The sequence below is a fragment of the Centroberyx gerrardi genome, chromosome 23, assembly GCF_048128805.1.
Source record: "Centroberyx gerrardi isolate f3 chromosome 23, fCenGer3.hap1.cur.20231027, whole genome shotgun sequence".
In the NCBI taxonomy this organism is placed as follows: Eukaryota; Metazoa; Chordata; class Actinopteri; order Beryciformes; family Berycidae; genus Centroberyx; species Centroberyx gerrardi.
In genome coordinates, this window is record NC_136019.1 from 11,789,605 (window position 1) to 11,814,421 (window position 24,817).

General features: G+C 43.1%; 1 protein-coding gene across 4 annotated transcripts in view; it reads left to right on the forward strand.

Annotated features, from left to right (window-relative positions):
- The first annotated feature begins 2,049 nt into the window (after positions 1–2,049).
- The window catches only part of LOC139914409 (RNA-binding protein with multiple splicing-like), a 33,965-nt gene continuing 11,197 nt past the window's right edge, over positions 2,050–24,817 (forward strand). For 2 of the 4 annotated variants that reach the window (XM_078291824.1, XM_078291825.1), the window contains exons 1-6: positions 2,050–2,469; positions 15,192–15,269; positions 16,081–16,119; positions 19,254–19,316; positions 22,470–22,620; positions 24,359–24,486. In XM_078291824.1, coding sequence (XP_078147950.1) covers positions 2,407–2,469; positions 15,192–15,269; positions 16,081–16,119; positions 19,254–19,316; positions 22,470–22,620; positions 24,359–24,486 — 522 coding nt within the window. In that variant the 5' untranslated portion in view covers positions 2,050–2,406. The remainder of the gene's footprint in view (positions 2,470–15,191; positions 15,270–16,080; positions 16,120–19,253; positions 19,317–22,469; positions 22,621–24,358; positions 24,487–24,817) is intronic. The other 2 variants (XR_013507998.1, XR_013507999.1) reach the window with 1 other exon arrangement.

Sequence of the window (24,817 nt, forward strand, 5' to 3'; positions counted from 1 at the left end):
TCCTTCTTTTGTTGCTTTTGAGGTGCAAGTTCAGCGAAAACGCCGCACTCTGTTTTCTGCACTGGCTGTCACAAAATACGGGTTTCTGTCCTGTGTAATAAATGTCACACAACATATAGTCAAAGTCTCCGAACACCGAGCTCCTGTCAGTTCTTGAACATTTCATCGCAAAAAAAACAACAAAGTGAAGCAGTTGCTCAAAATAAATGTTTTGAAATGGGGAAGTGTTCAAGGCTGCCTTGTCACCTGATAGCTTCTTTTAAAGGCTGTTTTGCACCGTGGGCTATAGACAATAATAGGTGTGCCAGTAAAGTTTTTAGTGTTTGCTAATCTCCGAACCCACTCCTCGCAGCACTGTTGTTAATTGAGACATTGCCTTCATAGCCAGAGGGTCTGGTTGTTTCCACACTCAAAGGTCATAAATTAAATATTCTTGGGTGAAAGCCCACAGTGTATTTGTGCGACTTGTTATCGTCTTCCAATCTTGACTGAGTGACAGGCGTTGTCCTCCAGTACCTCTGTAGATACACAACCTGTTAATCTGAACACAAACAATAGGCTTTACCTGTGATGTCCCAGGAGAACTATTTGCCCGAAACCACAAAAGTACTCAAGGGCCTTGAAATGATAAACTAAGAGCCACGTGAAATTTATGAAACAGTCAAGTTGATTATTGCCTGTGTCCATTCATCTGTGCATCTTTACACATGATGAATTGTGCTGAGTGCTATATTTCAAGGTATTGAAAGCAACAGAGACAGAGAGGGGGGGTGGGGTGGGGAGAAACTCATGAGTGTGCATGACTTGCCAGTTAACAAGACATCTTGTGATGCCAGATTTATGACGGAAACCCACGGTATGTAATTTGACTCGGTTAAAGGTTAAGCAGTCAACTGGTTAAGATATAAAAAAAAAAATAATCACTGACTCTTCAGACTCTTCTTATATTCTGAAACAAAGCCATGTCTGGATTATCCTCAGGGAAAGCATGTATCCACCCAGTCAAGAGCAAACACTATCAGATAGATTAAGCAAACAATACTAAAAATAGATCAATGTGCAGCTATTGAAGTTGAGTCTGAGCTGAGCTGATAGTAGACCTATGCATATTTATATGAAAGGACAAATTCACAGTTAAATTGCAAATGTATCTATATGTGAAGCCTTTCGGGGCCCTTGGTGGTTCATGTGTCCTGCATATCCTATATGGCATGAAGTTGTGTTCTCTATGTTCCATCATTTGATTTATCTGCCATGTAGCCCAGACTCAAATTACTGCAACTTCAATCTCATTTAACTATCCCTTAAGAACTACAGTAATCCTACAATACATTTTAGATTCATACTATACAAATATTAAGCAAAACTTCAAAATATCATGCAGAATGCATGCATGTGTGGCTCAAAAACTATTTAAAAAAAAATCCTATAGTAATACAATCAGAGGTAAAAATAAATAAATAAATAAATAAATAAAAAATAAAAAAACATTCAAGTACTATAAGGTCACTATAAAACTATAAAGGTCACTCTTGACTGAGCACAGACACACTTTAAGTTCCTATAGGAATATTATAGTAATAATATCACCATACGACAATGTCACTATAGACTCAGTATTGGCTACCATACGCCTATAAAACCGTATTATATTTTATTTTTATTATAGCATTAACATAGCAAATCAAAATTAAAGTCACTATAAACTCACTATTGACTACCATAGACGCGCTGTAAATCACTATAGGAATATTATAGGAATATTGCAGTGATTGTGCGCCAGAGATTCCTCATTCAGATCCGCATGTTAAATATACACTAAGAGATAACATGGAGCCGGTCGAAAAGGTGACCGGTGATTGAGACTGATTTTCCATTGTTGCTCTTACAGCACTTGATAAAACTTGATAAAGCCCAGAGGAAGGCAGGCAGACGGTGCATCCCACCCTTTACCCCACCCTAAATCCCCTCCCACCCCCTCCATCCCTCCCTCCATCCCTCCCTTCCTCACAAGGAGATGGGAGAGAAGTTTGCCTGCGGAGCGGAGCAGTCCACTGAACATTTACTGTGTTTCATTTGGGGGACAGCGAGAAGAGCCTGCGGAGAAGCTTTCCAGGGAATGCTCAAGTCCAATGAGGAATATCTGACTGCGCTGCCGGGCTTACACAGTCTCAGAAATACCACTTGCATCTGACTTTTTTTTTTTTTTAATATTAGCTTTACTTATCAGATTGATGTCGCCAAAGTAGTGGGAAGCTCGGGTCAGTAGGACAGCGGCCGGACGCGGACTGTCTATCGGGGTTTTTTTTTGCCTGGGAGAAGGACAGAGCAAAGCAGAATCAATTCAAAATAAAACAACAGAAGAAGAAGACGGTCCAAGAGAAAGTCACCAGAGTCCGACTCAGAATGAATAACAACAAAATCGAGAAGGAAAACGAACAAAATGAATTCACCAACCACGAAGAGGAGGTATGGTTGTATCACCGCGCGAGCACCTGGTCTCGCTGCTATTGTAGTGCTTTTTATTTTCATATAGGTATATGACCTCTAACGGGAAATCATTATTGTATTCCTAAAGCGATTTATAGCGTGTCAGTGGCACTCAATAGTGAGTTTCTAGCAACCTTATCGCACTTTATGGTATTTCTGTATCTCCTATGATATCACTATGATATCCCTATGATATTCCTATAGTGATTTAAAGTGTGTCTGTGGTTGGCGAATCAATTGTTTATACTATTCTGACATTTTTCATCTCATATGGCATTACTATAGGATTTTCTGTATTATATATATATTTACATTTTATTGTGAAAGTCGCAAGTTTTTGCCGTGATAATCTTAGACCTACAGTATACTTAGAAAATGTATTATAGGGTTTCTATAGTTCTTCGTAAGGGGGGATGAAGGAGACTTGTTTGAATTGATGCAGACTAGTTTGCACCTGTTGTCTTTTTCTGTTTTATTGTTTAAGATCTCATCATATTACATTCATATATTCTCCATCCACCACACCACTTTTTAATCTGGCACTATAGCCACATAAAAGTCAAATTCAGCCAAGTTTTTTTTTTTTTCTAGGTCACTGTACCATAAAGCCAGACTTCACACAACAGTGAAACGCTGTAGAAAAGGCATTCTCAGCCAGGGCACATTAGTTTTCATTGAAGCTGAGGGAGCAATTGAAGTTCAAACAACTGCTGCTGCAACATGTAGGCAATAAGTCTTTGTAACCCAGACCTACAGTGTACTGCATTACAGTCAGGCAAGGGTAGCCTCTCCACGAATATGACTTAATTACACTTTAACATCCCAGAATGTTATTGTTTGTCCAAAAATGTAATCCATTTAGCTGAGGTTGAAAATGCAATTTCTCACTAACATAGCTGGATAATGGCCCAGTCCCCCCCTTCCCCCCCCCACACTCTTCCTCTATAAATATTAGGATGGTTGCACAATCTGGATCCAATTTCCTAATATCTCTCTCTCTTGGTAAATAAGTTTGTAGTGGTGTTCTTTGCATGGGGTGATTTACTTTGGCTCGGAAATATCTCTATTCAAATGACAGACTTGTTATTTCAGAGCTCCACTGTCTGCAGCCAAGTGATGTAAGAAAGGTATATCAGATTATATCAGTTATTTCTCTTGGAGCAATTTGATTAAGGCTCAGTGTACGATTAGTCACTTTGTAACCCAATAGCCAAACATTCCATCCTGATGTAATTCCATATTTGGTTCACTGTTTAGGTTACTATGGATGCGGACCGCGTACTGTAGCATTACACAGATGATGTAAAAAGAAAGGAACTGACGTCTTTTAAACCCAATGGAGAGTTTTTGGTTAAATCTCCGCTCACCCGGAAAAAACACACAACTCAGAATGTGTCCTGCAGCAGCTGGTATACAAAGCCTATCTGTATAACAACACATAACTCTGAACATCCTCGCCCCCAGCAGAAGAGGGATGGTTCCTAGTCATTTCCATCACAGATAAACAATCATTAGATTAACATGCAATCAGCAGCTCATACACTTAACTTTCAGCGGTACAGGATTACAGCGTAGCTATAAAGGGTAATGTTTGATAAAGAAATCTGTAAACCAGCTCCTCACTGACATCAGTGTGAAATAGTGTAATGTAAACGAAGAGGAGGACTAAAGAGAGTTGACTCTTGCATTGTGTAAACAGCAGAGAGGAAGAGAGATGGATTAGAAACTGCAGTAATGGACGGAGGAATCTAATGGTTGTGGAAACGTTTGGAAGCCATCCAGACTGGCAGGGGCTTAAATTTACTGGGGATATTAACATGAAGTTAGACAGCAGCACTTTATCTTTTGTTTAATGACGTACCTTGTAATATTCGGGGGAGGAGCACATTTTTTGGTAGATTGTACCTCACATCGACACACACACACACACACACACACACACACGGCTACACACGTGAGCTTCAAAATGTGCTCACACACTACAGCAAGCCTGAAAAGGTGCAATCACACACACACACTTGCAAGCATAAACATGCACTCACACACAAACACACACACTTCAGACTGAAAACAACATGCCTAAATTCTGAGTAATGGTTCCTCAAGTCTGTCCATGACTTGCAGTTTTTCCAGGTTATTCATCATGACCATCAGATTTCACTCTATCTGGATAAAGATAGGGATGGGATGATATATCGAAATTCAGTGTATCGCAATACAAAAATGTGACAATACGTGTCGTGGGGCAGAAAAATGAATCGTGATATTAGCTCCATTTTATTCTGCTGTTTTAATCACAAATGAGGCCCATCACAATTTCACATGTTCTCCATCCAAATTACATTAGTTGCACTTTGTAATGTCATTTTTAAACTGTTGTTTACATTCTAGCAAGCCTTGAACTTTTATTTATTACATTGTATCGTGGTTGTATTGAATCGTGAAACCCATATTGCGTATTGAATCGTATTGTGAGGTAAGCATATCGTCCCATCCCTAGATAAAGATATCACATTTTATTTTAATATCATTCAAGTAAAGATCTTCCTTGAACATTAAAAAAAAGATACTAACGTTTTCAAATGGAGGCCACATGTCAGTATACGGAAATAACTTTTATTTCCAAACCCTTGCAAATCCCTTGCACACAAACATTCACAGAGCTACTTTTCCCCATGCAGTCAAAAACAGTAACTATAAAATGTGAAACAGCTTTACAGTCACCGGCACTAAAGTAACCGTAAACCAGAACCTTAGGAGAGCCAAAGTTTAACAACCTTTCTGGCATGACTCTCACAATAGCAGTAGTCCAGTGTAGTATGCGACTCAATGGATCACTGATTCGCACCAGTAAAGCCCCGTAGCAAGCTTGGCCTCTCATGCCTGCTCCATTGCTCAGCCTCACACACCATCATCCGTGTACACCAAAGCCCGACCATGCTGACTGTTTATCTTCTGCGGACCGGCGCTCACCAAACATGGTCTTGCTGCAGACAAGGTATGCAGGTTTCAGTTGCGGCCCGGCCCCGGCTACATCTAATCTCGCGAGTTGGTTTGATAAGCTTTATTATCAGGTGTTCTGGATGCTTTCACATACTGCGGCACTCAGCGGCCCACTGATGCAGTTTAGGTGACATACCATCCTCTTACATGGTGAATGTCAAAGATAAGGTTCAACCAGCTGTGGTTTCCAGACCTTGTATGGACAAAAGCACCTGGACTTGTCTTCTAAGCAGGTTTCCCCCCCTCCCTCAAAAAAAAAAAAAAAATGATTCGAAGAGCAGAAGGATGGTGTAAAACAATGCTGTCGCAACATGTTTTGCTCACTCTTAATTGTAGAGAGAGTGATGTGATGCAGGTTCATAAAGAGCGAGGTGATAAATGCCAGACGTGTTTGTTTCATGGTGGTGTTATCCTGGATGTTATCATGGTGACATATTGTGACAGAGTGCATGTGCAGTGCAAAAAAACCTCCATCATAACAAGTCATTTAGTCTATTATTGAGTCCTAAAATAAGAATTTTCTTAAAATAAGTGAAATAATCTGCAATCACTTGTTTCCACTGCAAATCAACTCGTTTCAAGAATTTCAAGTGTAATTTCTTGATAGTAGTGCTGTGATCTGCCTTATTCTGACTTGTTTCAAGAGATTGACACTCATTTCTAGAAAATTCCTGAAACAAGTGAAGCTGCACTGGAAACAAGTGGAATGATCTCATCTCATTGGCAGAATTTTTCTCTTTGTTAAAGAAAAATAAGATTTGAAGGCTGAATATGAGACTAACTGACTCGTTGTGATGGATGGTTTTTGCAGTGGGGTGAAGGAGCAAGCCCCGATCACCAAAGGTTATTCGTCTCAACCTTTCATTTACTTATATATTTAAGATCATTTTTAGGTCCTTTCTGCTTTATTGGAGTGTACACAGAAGGGAAAGACAGGAGAGAGAGAAAGAAGGGAAGGCATGCGACACAGGTTGAGAGCCGAATTCGAGTGTATGGAATGCGTCATAGCCCACCAGGACGCCCCACTCTGCTTGACCTTTAACCTTCATGCTGTCAATTTCCCTCTAGCCAACGCGTGTTTACTTAAATCAAGACCTACGCAGCCTCTCCTTCCTTGGAGGCCCACCCTCATGTTGCACCAGATTGAAAAACCAGTGAATGCAGAGTGTATACTTGTTTCTTCTGCTGGTTGAAACTACTCTACACTGAGGAAACTTAATTGGCTCTTTCCTAATAAAACTCCTAAATGTCTTACCTCAGCCTAATAGACTAACACAACAGGGGTTTTGAGCCTTGTAAGACATCTGTTGATTTTAGACCGTAGCTGACCATGAACACGTAAGTGGATCTTTACGAATGCCTGGAGAGAAACAGAATATCACTCAAGCAGAGTTCAGCAAATGCGGCGTATCTCCCTGGGGTGTAATTGGATTGTGCTTGGCCTGGTTTGGGTATCTACCAGGTCCTCTTCAAATAGCGGGTCATGTGGCCAGCGTGACCTTTTCCGTGAAGCGATCTAGGCGGGGAGCTACGCTGCTGGAGAAGCTACGGCGAAGCAGAGGGAGGCCGCGCTGCTGCTCTCTAGCACGGTGGCTCGGATGTGTGTGTGTGTGTGTGTGTGTGTGTGTGGTCTGTTGCACGTATCTATGAAAAGGGCACACGGATATATTAACTCTCTGTGACATGAAACATTATCAGAGGGGAGCGTAAGAAGTGGGGGGGGGGATAATGCGGCCATGATGGGGCAAATGTGAATACATACAAAGAGTCGTATAGGTTGAGGAAGACAATGTGCGGAGACGCACACACACACACACACACACACGCATAGGCAAGGAGGTCAGACATACAATAAAGTACACACAGTAAAGTATACATTAGGATATACAATAAAGCGACACAAACCATTATAAACACCTATCTTTTACACCGTATCAGCCCACCCATACACACACACACACACACACACACACACACACACAGAAAAAACCCTGTTCCATCTCCCCGACTGATAGGTTGGAGTTTATTTATAAAAGCGCCTGGGGAATTGTCATCTTATCTTAGCCATTTGTCAGCTGTGCGACAAGAGGTATTTGAAAAGACAACAACAAGGCTTAGCGTCAGGAGCGGCTGGCGCAGGAACCTGCTGAATTGATGTGAGAAGAAAAGAAAAAAGAGAAACCGTGAAGTAATTGTCAAATACTGACCAAATATATATTTATAAAACTATTGAAGTTGACCACCGGCAAGGCAGATAAGATTCTCTTATACGGCGCTGCTTTGCTTGAAAGGCCCGCGTTGTTGACTTTGAGTCTTATGATGCTTTGCACAGAGTGAAGGCAGTGGGAGCTTTGCTTAGACAGCGTCAGCCATCTTGTCTTGCTTTGTCATGCCGTATTTATGTGCTTATTCTGTCACCTCCACTTAATATTGCTTACTCACAAGCTATAATTATCCATACAGTACACCGAATCTCTTGTCTCTCTCTCTCTCTCCACCCCCCTTCTCTTTTCTTTTATATTCTGCTCACTTTTTCAGTCAGACATTATAACGACTCCTTAATTCTCGTGCTTTTCTTTTTTTCTCAGCCCCCCCCTATCCTCCCCTCTCTCTCCATCTTTATCTCCCTTCCCCTCTGTTTCTCTCCCTCCTTCCTTTGGTCTCTCCCTCCCCCTTTCTCTCTTCCTTTCTCTCTCTTTATCTTGCTCTCTCACTGTTTCCTCCCCACTTTTCCCGTCCTCCGCCCTGGTCTCTCTCTCATAATTTGCCGCTCCTCTTTCTCTCTCTTTCCTCCCCGCTCCCCCGTCCCTCCTTTTCCTCCCGCTCTCTCTCTCTCTCCCATTTTAGTCCCGGTAGACAAAACTCCTTATCCCTTATCGCCCCATAAGTTGAAGGCGTGACCCTGAGATCTCTGAACAGAAGGACCGTTTATGGTCATGGGAAGAGCCCTAAAGACAGGAGCGAGCCAGGCAGAACGGTAACACGCAGAAGCCTGTCTGCCTGCTGACTGTTCAGCTGTGTGCCAGCAGCCTTTTAGCCGGCCAGCAAGAGTTAGCCATCCAAGGTCAAACCCCACAAGATCAGCAGGGAGAGGTGGGGCTGCAGGGGGGCAAGGAGTTCACTTCATTCATACTGTTTGGAGGTGAAAGTAGTTTGTTTAGACGTTTAGCGGAAAAGTTTGTGGATTTTTTTTGCCCCTTGTTGGAATATGGATCAGTCTCTGTCCTCTTACTGTCCCTCAAGTGCTCATCTTAAAAATCCACTTAACATAAATTTTATTATAGCAATTCAAATTGTCCTCTCTTTATATACACATATAATCAAAGATGTTTAATGAAGATGTTTAATTGTTAAAATTGGATGTTGTTTGAGCGGTAATTGCATTTTCAAAAATCCATCCTTTTTTACAGGTAGTTTCAGACTCTCTCTCTCTGCTCAATGCATCACAACTGGACCTGGTTTTGATTGGCTCCCCTCTCTAAACAATTACTAAAATCCATCCACTAAGGCAGCTTTGCAGCATTTGACTTAGAGGAGCTGGTATTGTCAGCCAATCAGGGTCCAGTATTGTCGGGACTTTGTCTTTAAATTCATTCAATAAATACCCTTTTAACCAATCTACATTTACAGTATTTGCAAAACATAATGAAGAACATTATTCTTATCCTGAGCCATAGTACATTTGAAAACAAAATCATGACAACTAAATAATATGAGACTTTTAACTGTTGTCACTGACACTGACAAAGGAGCAGCTGTATCATACGGAGGGAACAACATGTTATCAGTTGGCTTGGATTTTCTTTATGGCGACACAGTGGATGACTAAGTATCTAATGTTGTTTTTTCTGGCCACTTTACCCCTGCCCACCCAACCTCAAAACCAAACAGTGTAGGCGTCCACTTGGGCAAGTGGTAACAAAGGGAATTCGGGGAAGGTTGATGCGGACTTGGCCAATTAGTCAGCGTTAACGAGCGGCTTGGAATGTTGTAAAGTCCGTTCACAGAGACTCATCCGATAAAGGAAGGGAGCGGACGAGAAGAAGAGAGTGCGCTAGTATGAGAGATTTTGATGAACCCTAACCTGACAGCCAAGGAGCCCAAGTGATACGTACTTGACAATCTGCGAATGGATCCCTCTTCCACACATGTCAGCTAAATGACACCTTAAGGCTTTATCGCCGAGGTTCAAAATGGTCGACGAGAAAAGAAGACCACATATGTGTGTCACGAAGGGACGAGAGACATGGCCGGGGGAATGTTTTTTCCCAGGTTAAATAAGGGAAAACTATTACAAAGAGAGGAGGAAAAGAGTCTAGGAGCATAGGAGAGTAGGAAAAACATGTTGAAGTGGGTACTTGCTCGCCTTTCCTCGGTCATTTGTTTTAAATGCCTTTAAAGGTTAACCAGTTAGAACATTTACAGACCCTTACTGAGCAGTAATTGTTGGTCGAAAGCACTTGTGGGAGGAGTAACAAAAAAAAACCACCTCTCTTCTTTCAGCCTTCTGTCGTGACGTTGGGAGTGTGTTCAACCTCACAGTTGACCCCTGACCTACGCAATAACCCGGGCTTAGCCCCCGACCTTTGACCCTGAATGTGAAACTTGACCCGCTGAACTGTGGCGATTAACAGACACTTGAAACGGAGCCATCCATTTATGGCCGTTTGACACCTAGCAGGCCTGCAGTCTCTCCCTCTTCACATTCTCCGGTGCTGAAGATGAAAAAAAACAAAAAAACAACTTGTGAGGATGATGGAGAGTGACGCCAACACAGAGCAGTGACAACTGAGATAGCAAAAGCAGTGGGAGTCTGTCAGTTAGCTTATTTTTATATAACGCAGCGCTCGACTGATGCAAGAAAACTCAACTTGCCCTGAGCTCACTTGGGTGCACCGCTTTGATTTTAACTCGGTCATAGTGGAGGGTTGTGTGAATTTGAAAAGCAACTGGTGTGGGTGTGCACCGAAGTATTCCTTCACCGCTTTTTTAGCACGTTTTGAAAAGCATATGCAGTAATGACAGTGTTGCTGCATGTATTCACACACACAGACGAGCACACACACTCTACAATAGGCTACTGTACCCTCTCTTTCTAGGCTGCAAGGTCAGGGCTTGGTCCCACCACATCTGGCTTGAAGGACCCCCTATCTAGTCGCTTGGCTGCAGAACACACACACACACGCACCCCGGGAGAGAGGGAGAAACACACAGTAATCATCTCACATCGCTCCAAGGTCGTGTCCCTCATTTGAGCCGAAATGAGCGGTCAAAAAAGCACTCAATTAAAGTCAAATGTCTGAGAAGGAAAAGATTACGATGAGGCATTTCAGGCAATAGGTGTAACAAATTTTATGAGTAGGGTGAAATGCAAGCTGAATAGAAATGACACATGAATTGGTTGTTACAATAGGTCATGTAATTAGACAAGTCAAGCTCCTTTTATAATGGCTGACAAAGTGCATTTTTCAGTTTGTAAAGAAACTTAAGAAACTTAAAGTTTAATGAACTCAAACAAGCAAATTTTTTTAATAGTGTTCCAATCATCCAGTCACCCAATTATGGCTCCAGCCGTCAAGCAGTTATGGTGTCAGTTTTGTCTTTGTTAATTAAGGCTTCATGATGTTTGCTAGGGGGGAGGCTGTTTTGTAGAAGGTTAGTCTTTTGGTGTAAGAGCCTGAGGTTTTTTCCGTCCGTGACACTTGATCAGGAAAAGCACAATCAGAAAAAAACATCATGCTGTAGCTGATATTTTTAGTGCCAGTTGGCTCAAAACTAAATTGATCAGGCTTTGTGTGGAGAAGGTGAGTTTTTTTTTTATAATAGAGAGGCTATCACACCTGGATGCTCCTCTGTCTGTCTCTCATTTGAGACAGACTCTAGTTGTTTGAGCGCAAACCCTCTTTCGCAGATGAGCTTAGGGTGGCACCAGAAAGCTTGCGGGTGCTGTGATGGAGTATCAATAAGGTGGCGACCTCATCGGGGGCCCGTGGAATCAAGGATCTCTGATTAGAGGTGCATTGTTCCCCTGGGACACGCTGCAGAAGCGGCCTTAATAGGATCTGATGTTTTTGGCCCGGGGCTCCACACTCTGCCGCGCTCCGCTAAAGCGTTGCCAGGGAACTGCACTGGTACGCCGGTTGTGAAGTTCTCAGCTGGCTTGTGGTAGGTAGGGACTGCTGTTTTTGATCGGAGCTTGCCTGCGTGTTTGTGTGTGAGCACGCCATAAATGGTCAATGATTCAAAGGCCCATACCAGACCACTCAGCACTATGGAAATGCAGGTATGTGGAAAGCTCAAAGTGACTCACGAGGAACCAATAAAACGACGGCACTAAAACCCAATAAACTGTGGCAGCAGGCTTATCCTTGTTTTTTATGAAACTACAGGATCTGCCCGACTCCTGACTTGACCTTCAATTTAGTTTACTGCTTCACAAAAGCTTGATGTCTCACTCGATCTGGTGGCAGCATGTTTACAACTGTGCCGTTTTCAGAGGAGTCTGAGAGCGACATAAAGAGGGAGAGATACTGTAATCGGCAGCAGATGTCTGCAGAGAGAACTGTTGACACATTTGCCTGTGAATCATCCACTATCTACTGTACTGTGCGGTGCAGTCAGCCCAACACCAGACACACTCCAACCGATCATATATCACAACAGCTGACGTCAGGAAGTCTCAGGAATGAGAGAGCACCGTCCAACACGGCCAGGACGGTCCCATTGTTCGGCATGTATAGAGAACTCATTGTTGCATGGGTTTGTCTTAACTTGTATTTAGAGTATCCAGCTCTCAAGTCTATTAGCTTCGTGACTTGAGATAGTAGTTAAATCAAAAGTGAAATCTTAGATAACTTGGCTAGGTAGAGAGGCATGACTAAGGTTTTCTGAGTATGCGTGCCAACACCCTCTTCCAGGTGCCTTTGGAGAAAATTTGGTGAAGGATTAAAGCTGCACTAGGCGAGATTTCTAAATAAACCCGTCTTATCGGCCTAAATCACAAAGCAGGGCTGTAATAGAGAAGAGCAACCCATCCCCACTAATTGAGTTCCCGTAGATTTGCCCTTTTTGCCGAAATTAAATTTTGGTATGGACACTCCTCTGCCCACAGGAAGAGACGAATCGAAACGTAAGAGTGAAATACAAACTGTCTCCTAAACAGCAGCGACAAACAACAGCGCTCTGTGCAGAGAAAACTGGACTCACCAGCGTTAGATCTTTTGCCTCTCTCGTTCGTTTGGCATAATTTGGTATAAAGCATCACAGACCGGCCGGGTCGGTAAACATGAGCTTGCTGTGTGCAGCTTACCGACGTCACGTTACATGATTTCTGGGCATTGAAGTTCAAGTTTTTCAAGCATTTGCCATTTGAAGCCCCCAACATGCAAAGTTGCGTAGTGCAGCTTTAAGAAGATTTACTTGCATATTGGCTGATGTGGTGATTGGAACACGGTTTTCAATGGTGAAAACAAAACCATGGCAAGAAAGCATCAGACATAAGCCAAGGCCGCTTTGGTACCTGAGCAGATTTTCAGTTTCACCACTAGTACTAGTATTTTTTACAGCACTTTTTACCAACACACTATTAGTTTTATCAGCCTCAATAGCTGCCAGATTGCCCTTGCCACTGTCTGATACCGTCCTTTTCTTTTCGTCTTTGTTCCCATGTATACGCCGTATAAGGAGACCCACAATAAGAGTTTATTTAAACCGGCCTGCCAGCGACAGAGTCCAGTGACAGCTCCCCAGGGTGCAGCCCGGCTCAGATAAGATAAGACAAGATAAGATAAGATAAGATAAGAGTTAAGGTGAGAAAGTCACCAAGGTAATATCTGGCTGGTTGGGTGGTTTGGTGCTTGCCAGCTCTAGCTCCCCAGTTGCTAAGCTCCTTTGTTTGTGTGTTGGTCTCCCTTTGGCACCCGTGGCGTGTATCAGGTTACTTTGTGGGAATGAGGCGTAGTGTTGGTTCAGCAGTTCCTTTGTGCCTTGAGCTGTGAATCCACTATCAAAGTCAATATGATGAATCTGGGAGCTTTAAATCTACTGTGTGTATTTGCAAACCTACTGTATGGCTCTATTCTGAATTGAGCTTCGAATAGAATCAAATTATTAAATGAATAATTAAATAATACTTCCAAATGCATTGGTGTGGGGTGGTGTTGTTGGAAGTGGGGGCTTTAACCTTACCATACACTGACCAGGTTTAGGTAAATCTGTGTCACCTTAATGTCTAATGTCTCCTGTAAACTAAAGCAATTATTTTCCTGTACCAGACCAATTTTATGTAATGATTCCAGGTTGGAAGCTTGATTAATGCCTGCTTGGATAATTCAGCTGTATAAAAGAGTCAGGCCACTTTGATTTCATTGATGTGTGTGACATGTATAACAATTTAATGAGAAAGGTGAGGGATTTGAGATTTTGCAAAAACTGATGGTGAAATGTGACATTCTAGGAATTTGTCAGTCTTTTCAATGTCTTGTAAAGCATGAGAGAGGTTAAAAATGCTTAAATTAAAGCTGTTATTGTGTTAATAGTCTTGCTAGTCTGGGAAATGTCTGTGTTGACAACCTTTAGCTGCACTGACCTGACATTATAAAGAGACCCACCTGATACCACATGTAACACACTGAATTATCCTGTTCCATCACACTCCAACATTCAGAATGTAACCAGATCTGCATTCATTAGACATGGCAGGACTTCTCAGCTTGTTGATATCCCGTAGCGCTGCTAAGCCCTACATAGTTGTTAAAGCGATATTTCATGTTGGTGGAACATTTTCCCTTTCATACTCTACCTCTAGATGAGTTGAGGATCATTCACCCACTGATATCGGCTGCTCTGGGTATCTTTTAGTCTCCGTTTTTTTTCTCCATCTCCCATTTTTTCCATCTCTCATAGTCGCCATTGTGGTATTTTGTACTGTATTTGTGTTAGAAGGATGACTTTTAGACCAGGTTCTCAAAATGTAAGTAAATCGAGAGACAAAAAAAGCTAGAACATCATTTGGTCATGACCTCATGTGGAGATTTGCATACTAAAAAGTGAAAATATTCCAAAGGAGTTATTGCTTAACATTTCCACCCAGCATTACCTGCAATGCACCTGGAGCGATCACACTGTGTTCAGATTCCTTCACCTCTCTATCAGCACACAGCAATAACAGCAACTTCCTCGCCAGCGAGCACTTCTGGAGTCATTCTCATGTTATTCCTCCAGTGGTTTTCCACATACGCGGACTCAATAGGGACCGCAACAATTAAATTCCTTCGGTCTCTTTAAGCTTACATATAAATTGTAATTCCCCTAACTCACTTAAGTCCTGCCAAGTTGAAAAGTTCAAATGTAAAACAGAGGGTAGAGCTGTGGGGGAGGAACGCCATAAAACTCAGTAGGCTGTAGATTACACAGAAGAACACAATACGCTTACTGTAGAAAGGGGTACGAATGATAGGGTGTGTGTGTGTGTGTGTGTGTGTTTGCCGAGCTGAAAGACCTCCCTATCAGCACACCGCATTTCAAAAGCCTACCTTTTGGCCTAAAACTACTAAACTCGATCACATCGTGTTCAGTGTCCCTTCCTTTGGCGTCCTCCTTCGCCACCTCATCTGTTACTGTCAGGTATGCAAGGTAGCTATTTATAACTAGTGGAGGTTAATGAAAAATACATGATCTCTCTCCTGTCTCCTCCCCAGGTCCGAACGCTATTCGTCAGCGGGCTACCACTGGATATTAAGCCGCGGGAGCTCTATCTCCTGTTCAGACCATTTAAGGTATGTTTGTATGTATTAAATGGATGGCGTGCGGCTATTCTTAGCGGCTTTTCTTTCCAGCTAGTCAATGGTTCCCTCCATTAATGGTGATGAAATAAACGGCAATGGAAAATCTCCCGAGGTTCGAGTGTCTGTGTTCCTAAAGCTGAAGTTCAATCAAGTCTTGATCCGGAGGAAGCTTACGGGGAGTCTAATGGAAAATGACTGGGTGCCTGTGATACAAAAACAACGCTATCTGCTTCACCGTAGAAACACAGAGAACAGGATTCAGTTTGAGCCACGACCACGGCACAAAGTGGCGATACCGAGGGGAGTTAACGTTCAGGAGAGAGCGTCTAGATGTTCCAAGCTTTTTGGACCCTCGCCCTGCAATAATGTGCTTTAATGGCACAGTTAAAGTGAATAATGGGACAATTGCTATGCATCTAATCCCTCACTTAGATAATGCCCATGGTATGTACTTTGAGTAAATGGTTTATATCATGAGTGTTGAAAGCAGTAAATCTTGACTAATCAGGTAAGGCACCGCAGCCCGCTCCATATGGTTTTCATAAGAGCCCATGAGCCATGACACAACCTGGCTTAGTCGGTTGTGAACCTGCACCGCAAAAACATACAACTTTTACCTCGAAATGCAGTGTTATGAATCACCAAATGTTGCAATATCTTGGCATGGCCTATTGTTTTACCCAATGATCTGTTCACCAGTACCCCTAAATATCATATATTTGTAGATGAAATGAAAGCTTTTGTTTCTGTTTGCAGTGCCTTTTTCATTGTTGTGACATTTTTCGTTTGCTCTCTGTTTCAGGGCTACGAAGGCTCCTTGATAAAACTCACTTCCAAACAGGTATGCTGAAGAGTACCAAGTTTCTATAGAGCGAAACGAATGAATGAAGCCGTCACTCCGTCCCTCACCGTGCTGTAACTGTTTGCGTTACGCAACTGCCCCGCTCATCAACACCTTTAATTTTTTTCTCTCCTTTTTTCCTACTTGTTTTTCCCCCTCTCGGTGCGTCGGGGGTGGTTGAGTATGAAGGATGACAGTCTCCTCCTCGTACACCCGAGCTCAAGAATTAGCACCCTTTGTCAGGAAATGACTGGAGTAGAAAAAAAGTTTTTCGGGTGGGGGCGGGGAGGGGAGGAAGGGATAAAGCGTTGCACCGACTTGCCTTTGGCAGTGGGATAGTATGCTTGTAGTCACAGACAGTCAACTCTAGTGGGATGTGTAAGGGATGGGAAGGGAGATGGAAAAGAATTTTGAGGTGTCAAAGCGAACGTTTTGACAGGAGCAGCACCGACGGTTGAGTTTTGCCTCCAGGGGCGCAGGACTGAAAATGAGCTCAGCTGGCAGGTGTCCACATCCAGACTTAAGCAATTTAGCTTCATGTCAGTATTACCACATTACAATGTCTCCCATAAAGAGATGACATGCTCATTAAAAGGGCTTAGGGCGATTTAGAAGTATAAGACCTTTGAAAGTAGGTACAAAGGATTGCTCTTTTTTCCCTTAGCAAAATTACTCCAGAAACTAGTATATCTGAAATGCAGATGTCTGAATTGCCCATTTTGGGATTTCCCCAGTTTTCTGTGATTTCCTTGTGGTTACTTGCAATTAAAAGCATTCAAGATGTAACTAGACTGTATCACTGAAGAGCAGTCAAGACGCCCGTGCACAGACACTTATAATCAGGCGCTGGTTCAGTCGCAGGAATACAAAATAATCCACATAAAGAAATTATCCAACAACACACTGTGAGGATTTGCTGACAATATAGTAACATCTTTATTTTTCTTATAGCATTTGCAAATAGGCTTATAAAAGGGGCGAACAATGCGTTTTGCTTTTTGCTTTCAGGTTCACCTGATATTTTCACAGTGTGCGGTTGGATAATGTACCTAGACTGTACCACAGAAGGCGTATACATGCACTTTTCATATTTTTATTAAGCTTAGGTCCAGTTTGGTTTGTTTTACACTACCAGTCAACAGTTTGGACACACCTGATTGAATGTACTATGTTTTTCATTCTCTTAAAGACATTTTGATCTAAAGGCTTATGCTGTTATGCTTGAAATTTGTTTCTTAGACAAATATAAATAGTGAAGTCGATGCCTATGTATGAATTTCTTTCCAAAGCCTTTGCCTTTCCATCAAGGTAAAGGGCGGCTACTTTAAAGAATCTAAAATATAAGATAGTTTTGATTTGTTTAACACTTTTTTGGTCACTGCATAATTTCAGTTGTGTTATTTCATAGTTTTGATGTCTTTACTATTATTCTAAAATGTGAAAAATAGTAAAAATAAAGAAAAATGTGTGTCCAAACTTTTGACTGGTAGTATATTCTACCTTTACTGCATTGTGAAGAATACAGCTTTATTGTTCCGTGTTTTTGTTAATGATCCTCAGGCTACATCGGCCTACTCAACCTTCTCTAGAGATGTTCCAGTTTCTTAATCTAGCAAACGCAGCCTCCCTCGGTTTCACACATGGGCTTTTGTTTTCGAATGTTTACATGTTAATGAATAAGTGAGTCAGTCAGCATTCTCCATGCACTTTGCTCTCTCTTTGCACCCCCCCCCCACCCACTCCCACTCCCAGAGTTAGATCATTGCCATCTTCCACATGTCAAATACCATCTGACGCTTATGTACAGTTCTCACAAAGTACTGTACAGCATTCCTCGGGGTCTGTTTGCTTTGAGCGGCTCTCCCATGCTCCCTTGCTCTTGTGAACGCCTCCTGACTGATGGCAATGACAATGGTAACGTAAATCAATCGATCTCCCTCTTCATTCCAGCCGGAGAACACGCAGCCATCTCCATATATAGCAAGAGCCAGATCTCGGGCCCTTTCTATTTATATTCCTGCTACGCTTCTTCCTCCTGACGTCTTCACTCAGTCTGTCTTTCTTTTTTTTTCCCTTTTTCTTTTCTTTTTTTTTTTTTTACTCCTTCTGCTCTTAGCCTTGTTCAAAATTCCCATAACCCTAGAAAGCTTTCCAGATCGCACACTGCAGCGCGACCCCATGAGAGCACAACATGTTTAGAGAACTCTTTTCCCCCCTCCTCTTCCCTTTCTTTCCCTCTTCATCCTCCCACCCCTTCTTCTGTTTTTTGGGGACTGGGGAATCTGCGAAAATGTGTTTCCTTTGTTCCCAGCTGCGAAGGCGGTTAGAGAACTGACACTTCCAAACCTGTATCCTCGCGCTTTGTTTTTGTTTTTCGCTCTCCTTTACTACCGCGAGCGCAGGGCTGAGAGTGATGTCACCAGAATGTAAAACGAGCGCCGATGTGCTGGTGAGAGAGATGTAGAGCAAGTGTGCATGCTCTGCCGCTGACAGGCCCTGTCTGTTCGGAGAGAAAACTCCCTCTCTCTCTCTCTCTCTCTCTCTCTCTCTCTTTCTGCCTCGCTTCCTTCCCCCCCGTCACATTCTCCCATCTTCATTCTCACCTTCAACCTCGCAACTCTTTTTTTTCCAATCTCACTCTCTCGCCTCTCTCTTTCTCAAGCCCCCCCCCCCCCCTTATTTGTCTTCTTTCCCTCTGTGTGTCTCTTCTCCTTAGCCTCTCTCTCTCTCTCTGTCTCTCTCTCTCTTGCTCTCACTGCCCCGTTGCCCGTATTTGGGCATAGGGGAGCTATGCACAATCCCCCTGAATGATGAACTCTCCCTGGACTTCACAACGTAAGCTCCCAGCCTCCCCTTCTCCCTCCCTCCATCTCCCTCTCTCTCTCTCTCTCTCTCTCTCTCTCTCTCTCTCTCTCTCCTACTCCTCTTTCTCACTCTCTACCCCTCTTTCTGTCGCCACGGTTTCATAAACAGGGAGAGAGAGGGAGAGAGAAGCAGGGGAGGAGGAGGGAGGGGAGGGAGGGGGGGTAATAATAAAAAAAAAACATGTCTATGTCACTCAGACAGAAGTGCCGACTCAGATTTCTGCCTTAAACCATGTTTCTTTCTTTTGTTCTGTCTTCTTGTCTCCCCAGCCAGTGGGGTTTGTCAGCTTTGACAGTCGATCAGAGGCGGAGGCTGCTAAGAATGCCTTGAACGTAAGTGTCATGCCCTCCTCACGCTGCTCTCCACAGCCGGCTCAGCGCTGCTATCTCTCTCTGTGATGACTCGGAAAACGCATCTTCGCCGCCCGCTGTGGAAATGCGTTTGATATCGGGGAATCGTGTGTCAAAATTCCAAGCTGCTGCCTTAATATTTTATCGTAATGCGAAAGGTAGAATAAGCAGGCAAAACAAAAGGTGCGCCAAAATGTCTCTGAAAGCTTCAGCGAGCATCTTGGAGTAAATAAAGCCTCTTCTTTAAGCATAAGCTTCGCCGGCGGATCTCGCAAGGTCAATCAGGAAAATTAGCACTTCTTCCACATATAAATAGAAGACATTGATCTAGGGTTTAATTTTAATCTCGCTTATTTCAGAATGTGGCTTCCGAGCTCCTGGGTTGGAAAGCCTTGATGAGACAGACTCAGATGTAAAACGCTCATCCTTGCAGGGTTTTAGTCAAACTCTTGAAACAAAAAGTATAGATAGAGAGTAATGAACGTTAGCTCTCACACGGCTTTATTTTCCCATTGTTTTTTTTTGTTTCGTTTGATGTGTGTAGATGTATTCCACCCTTTTATTGCTCCTTAAATTTGTGTTGATCTCTCACAGAAATAGATCAGTTTTATCATCCTCCTAAGTGGGACTGTGACAACTCCAGCAGCATCTGTCAACTTTCAGATGTTGAGATATTGGCGCGCATCAAAGGAGAGAGGAGAGAGTTGAGGAAGGGATAAAAATTATCATCTTATTATGAGCGAACAATAGTCGGAGTGTTTCCGTAGAATCGCTCAGTGGGGCTGAGAATTGAACAGTGCTCTTGTTTTTCGGGGAAGGCTATGTCCCGGGGGTCGTATGGAGATAAGCCAGATTTTTGCAAACATCTATCTGCATATTGAAACATGGGAAAGACAGAGAGACCGAGGGAAGGAGGGGATTTACTCCCTCGTAGCACTGTATTTCCTCCAAACTCTGACCAGATATAGCCTCTCGAAGGACATCGAAAGCTTGATTCACATGACACAGCTGCATAAAAATCCCATTATGGCAATTACAATCATCGCCGAGGCAGCACACGTAGAAGCGCAAGGGGGGCCGAATTTGCTAAGAAGTTGAAAAAGACACGTAAACATGTCAAGGTGGAGATTCAATTCCTCTGCAAACCCCTCGGCCGCGGTTCAAACCGAGAAGTGCTCAGGCCTCATTATAGCCGTGTACCTTATTATACCTCTGCAGCTTCCACTGGCAGAGGCTGCGAACGCGCTGAGCCAAGGCAATCCTAGTTAATTCCCTCCCCTTCATGAGAAGAGTCATCCCTCGCTCGTTTCAGCTCAGCTCCCCTCCAGCCTGCAGGGACACGCCGAGAACCCCATCCTCCTCCTCCTCCTCCTCCTCCTCCTTCTCCTCCTCGCAGCTTCTCGCTCACTTGCTGCACCGCAAAACTTTTCTCTTGACCGCCTTTTTTTCTTCCATCGATCCGACCTGCGCGTTGTGTTTTTTCCACAAGACGAGAAAGACTCTCAAATGAGGCTGATGAGAGAGGGATTATAGTCGCTGGCGAAATCCCGCTCGGCCTTGTTGGTTCCAAACCAGGCAAACAAACAGCGGCTTTGTTTTTAGATGAGGAAGACCTTTGTTTATGTCACATTCCATATTATTCGACTCTGTCCTGGGGCGAAAGTAATTGAGAAGAAAAATATTTTGCTCCAGAGCGTGTGCGGAGGTTTTTGATGTAGATTACACTGTAGAAGTGAAAAGGAACCCTCAGTTTTCGCGAGCGCCGGTATGTCAGGATGCTTTTAACAGTGCAATCCCAAGAATTCATCGGGACGTTTGTCTCACACTGAGTGGCATGTCACGTATGTCATGGCGATTGGGGGATTTGATGTCATGATATTAAATTACAGCTACAGCAGAGGGCCTTGTGGCTTGTCTGCCAGTGGTGTGAATGACACCATGCGTCAGCCAGGTTTGTGTCACCATGTTCTGTTTCTCAATTGCGGGTGTCACCCGTCATCACATGCGCCGAGCCAGAATGGCACCCTAATCCGCACTGAGCCATTTAGATCAGGCTTTAAAGTGAAAGCAACGGAAAATGACCTCCCACCACGAAGATTCCTGCAATAAATTCTGTTGTGAAATACTGCTGATCAAAATATGATGAGAAATATGCAGTGTAACTACTGCCGGATATCACCCAGGTCGCATCGGAAATCTAAACAAAATGCAAGCTATGTAGTGGAAGAAGTGCATGATAACTAACTTAATGTGGTCTAAATGACTCTCTGCCAACAGTTCAAGTCACAAGACAGCAAGCATATCAATTTATGATGTCATGGATAACACTCCAGTGGTGAAAAAAACACTAATTTTGTCAGGGAGTTTGAAGTACAGTCGCATTACTGATCTAATCTGTGCCGTCATTAAGAGTCATCATGTGGTGAAACCTAATCTCACTCAAAACAAAACGTCCTGACAACGTTTCAGGAAAACAAGAGAAAATAAAGAAAGTTGTTGGGAAGAAGAAAACATCTTGTCTGCAATCATCATATTTGTGCCGGGACAGAACAAATTTGTTGTTGCGCATAGCAACATTTGAGCAAATGCTTTTCCAACTTTGATTTGCATATAAAACATCTGAAACATGCTAAAATTTTTAGAATATATGAACCGAATACATACAGTTTCATAATACATAAAGTATCTGCAAACAAATGTATTTCTTCCTCAAGCCAAACTGATTTTTTGTAGCGAACTATGAATGTTAAAATTGTGTATTCAGGTGGGCGGGGCTCCAAAAATGTCTGCATAATTTTTCAAAACTGATTGCATGTCCTAATGAATTTTTTTTGTTTATGATGATGCAGTATATAACAGAGGCACCTTTCTATCACCACATTTGTATTTTTCTAAAATTATCTGATGCTTACCCTTTAAACAATTCTGTATCTGCTTTCACCATTCCTCACCCAGTTTCACTTCATCACATCTCACAACCAAAATATCAATTACTACATCAATACACTGACGGAGTTATATGATGTTTGAGCTTTTTTGATGAGATGATCCAAGTATTCCACAGACCACAGAGAACCTCTTGACATGAAAGCATTTTTTGCTGACCCGTCCCCACATCTTCCCATTTGATCTCAGGGGGTCCGATTTGATCCGGAGATCCCCCAGACCCTGCGGCTGGAGTTCGCCAAGGCCAACACCAAGATGGCCAAGAACAAGTTGGTTGGCACTCCCAACCCCCCTCCCTCCCAGCAGAGCCCCGGCCCACAGTTCATCAGCAGAGACCCATGTGAGTGCTCCTTCCGATCCGTCCGTCCGTGAGCTTGTCGTGCTTTTTGTCCGTCTCCGCTGCTGCTTCAGAGTCTTTTCGCCATGAACCGCCCTCGTTTGACGGGACGGGACAGTTGTCTTCTGTTTACTGTAGTTCTTTGGTCTCTACCAAAGAACTACAGTAAGTACAGTGTTTGTGTTTCAGCTGTGACTACGAATGAAAAATGGAGACGGGTACTGGTGTCTGCTAATCCCTGAAAAGTACACTACCTGTCAAATTTGGACACATCACATTTGTCTTTATTTTTGCTATTTTCCACATTTTAGAATAACAGTAAAGACATCAAAACTATGAAATAACACAAATGGAATTATGCAGTGACCAAAAAAGTGCTAAACAAATCAAAACTATCTTATATTTTAGATTCTTTAAAGTAGCCGCCCTTTGCCTTGATGGAAAGGCAAAGGCTTTGGAAACAAATTCATACAAAGGCATCAACTTCGATATTTATATTTGTCTAAGAAACACATTTCAAGCATTTTAGCATAAGCCTTTAGATCAAAATGGCTTTAAGATAATGGAAAACATAGTACATTCAATCAGGTGTGTCCAAACTTTTGACTGGTACTATACATTGGTGTTTTTTTTGTAATGGTATACGACACTTTTCCCTCAGTGACATGATGTGGTTTTGTTAGTGCTATTCCTCTCAGGAATCGGCCATCTAAAACGACTCTTGTCCAAACACCCATGCAAAAAGTTTACTTTGAAATCAAGCACTGTTTAGTTTTAATGTGCTTTCGCCATCACGGGTTAACTTGATTTCGAGAGCTTTCTCCCCTAGCGACACTTTCCCCCCGGTAGATTAATGTTTCATAAACAGAACACGCTCACCATTAGCCGTGGCTGTAATTATTTGGAGCCGAACCTTTGAGTTCTAAGCGTGTGTGGAATTTGCCGATGTAGCCCTGCACTTTCTTTTCCATTTAGTTAAATATTTGGCCAAGGGGTTAAGTATTCCGCGAGAAGCAGACGCTGATAGTTGAACATAGGCCAGCTGTGGTTGTACATTCTTCCTGAATGACCAAACTGCTCTTATCTGGGATCTTTTTGCCAGAGAAAGGGCGTGTGTAGTTGGGTCCCAGTGGAAAATGGAAGGAAACGATTAATGAAACCATGACGTAATAACCAGCAGAGAAATTGCTGTCATTTCCTGATAAGGGTTGTTTAAATCAGCCATTTTTCTGATGGTGCTTTGATAAACAGTTACCAGGAGACACGGAGAGCGCAGGGAAAACACTCCTTAAATCTGATGGTTCTCCAGTGAGATGCTTATAGCTGATTTTTTCTAATTCTGCATTTGAACTTTTAAGTTTCCTTTTGACCCCAAACTCAGTTCAGTTGCTGTGTATCAGTGTTCACTCACTCTGTGCCACTCCGCACCTCACTATTACCACCACTCTCTCTTCACTCATGCACTTTGCTCTGGGTCTTTTTGTTTTTTACAATCACTCTATACTTGACTCAGTGGGTAAATCACTGTATCTGAGATGGTTTCCTCTCGTTTTCAACCGAATTAAGAACTTAAGACTTCTTTTTTAAATGGAACAAGAGGAAACTGCTTCAGATAACTGGTACTCACCCGCAGTGCACCTCCACCTCCACCACCACCTCCACCCTGTCTCTCTCTAGCCACCCACCCACCCGTCCACTGGCCACTCTCCTCACCCCACTCCTCCTCTTCTTCTTTCCACAGATGAGCTCACAGTGCCTGCTCTCTATCCCAGCAGCCCAGACGTGTGGGCGTCATACCCGCTGTACCCGGCGGAGCTGTCGCCAGCCCTCCCACCCGCTTTCACCTACCCCTCCTCGCTCCACGCTCAGGTAACCCGCAGCGCCAGCCCCCCCCCACCCCCCACCCCACCCCACCCACTGCCCCCCCAACCTCCTCCGCACCAAAAACTGCCGCTGTCGGCCTCCGAAAATCACTCTCCGCTCCATCCTGCAAAAAACGTCCATCTTAACGAGTCTTTTAGTCTCATATTCAGCCTTCAAATCTTCACTCTTCAAAAATTCTGCCAATGAGGTGAGATAACTTTTCAATGCAGCTTCACAGGATTTTTTTTAACAAATGAGTGTCAATATCTTGAAACAAGTCAGAATAAGATGCTTGATTCTACAAAATTCTTGGTGATTTGCATTGGAAACAAGAAAC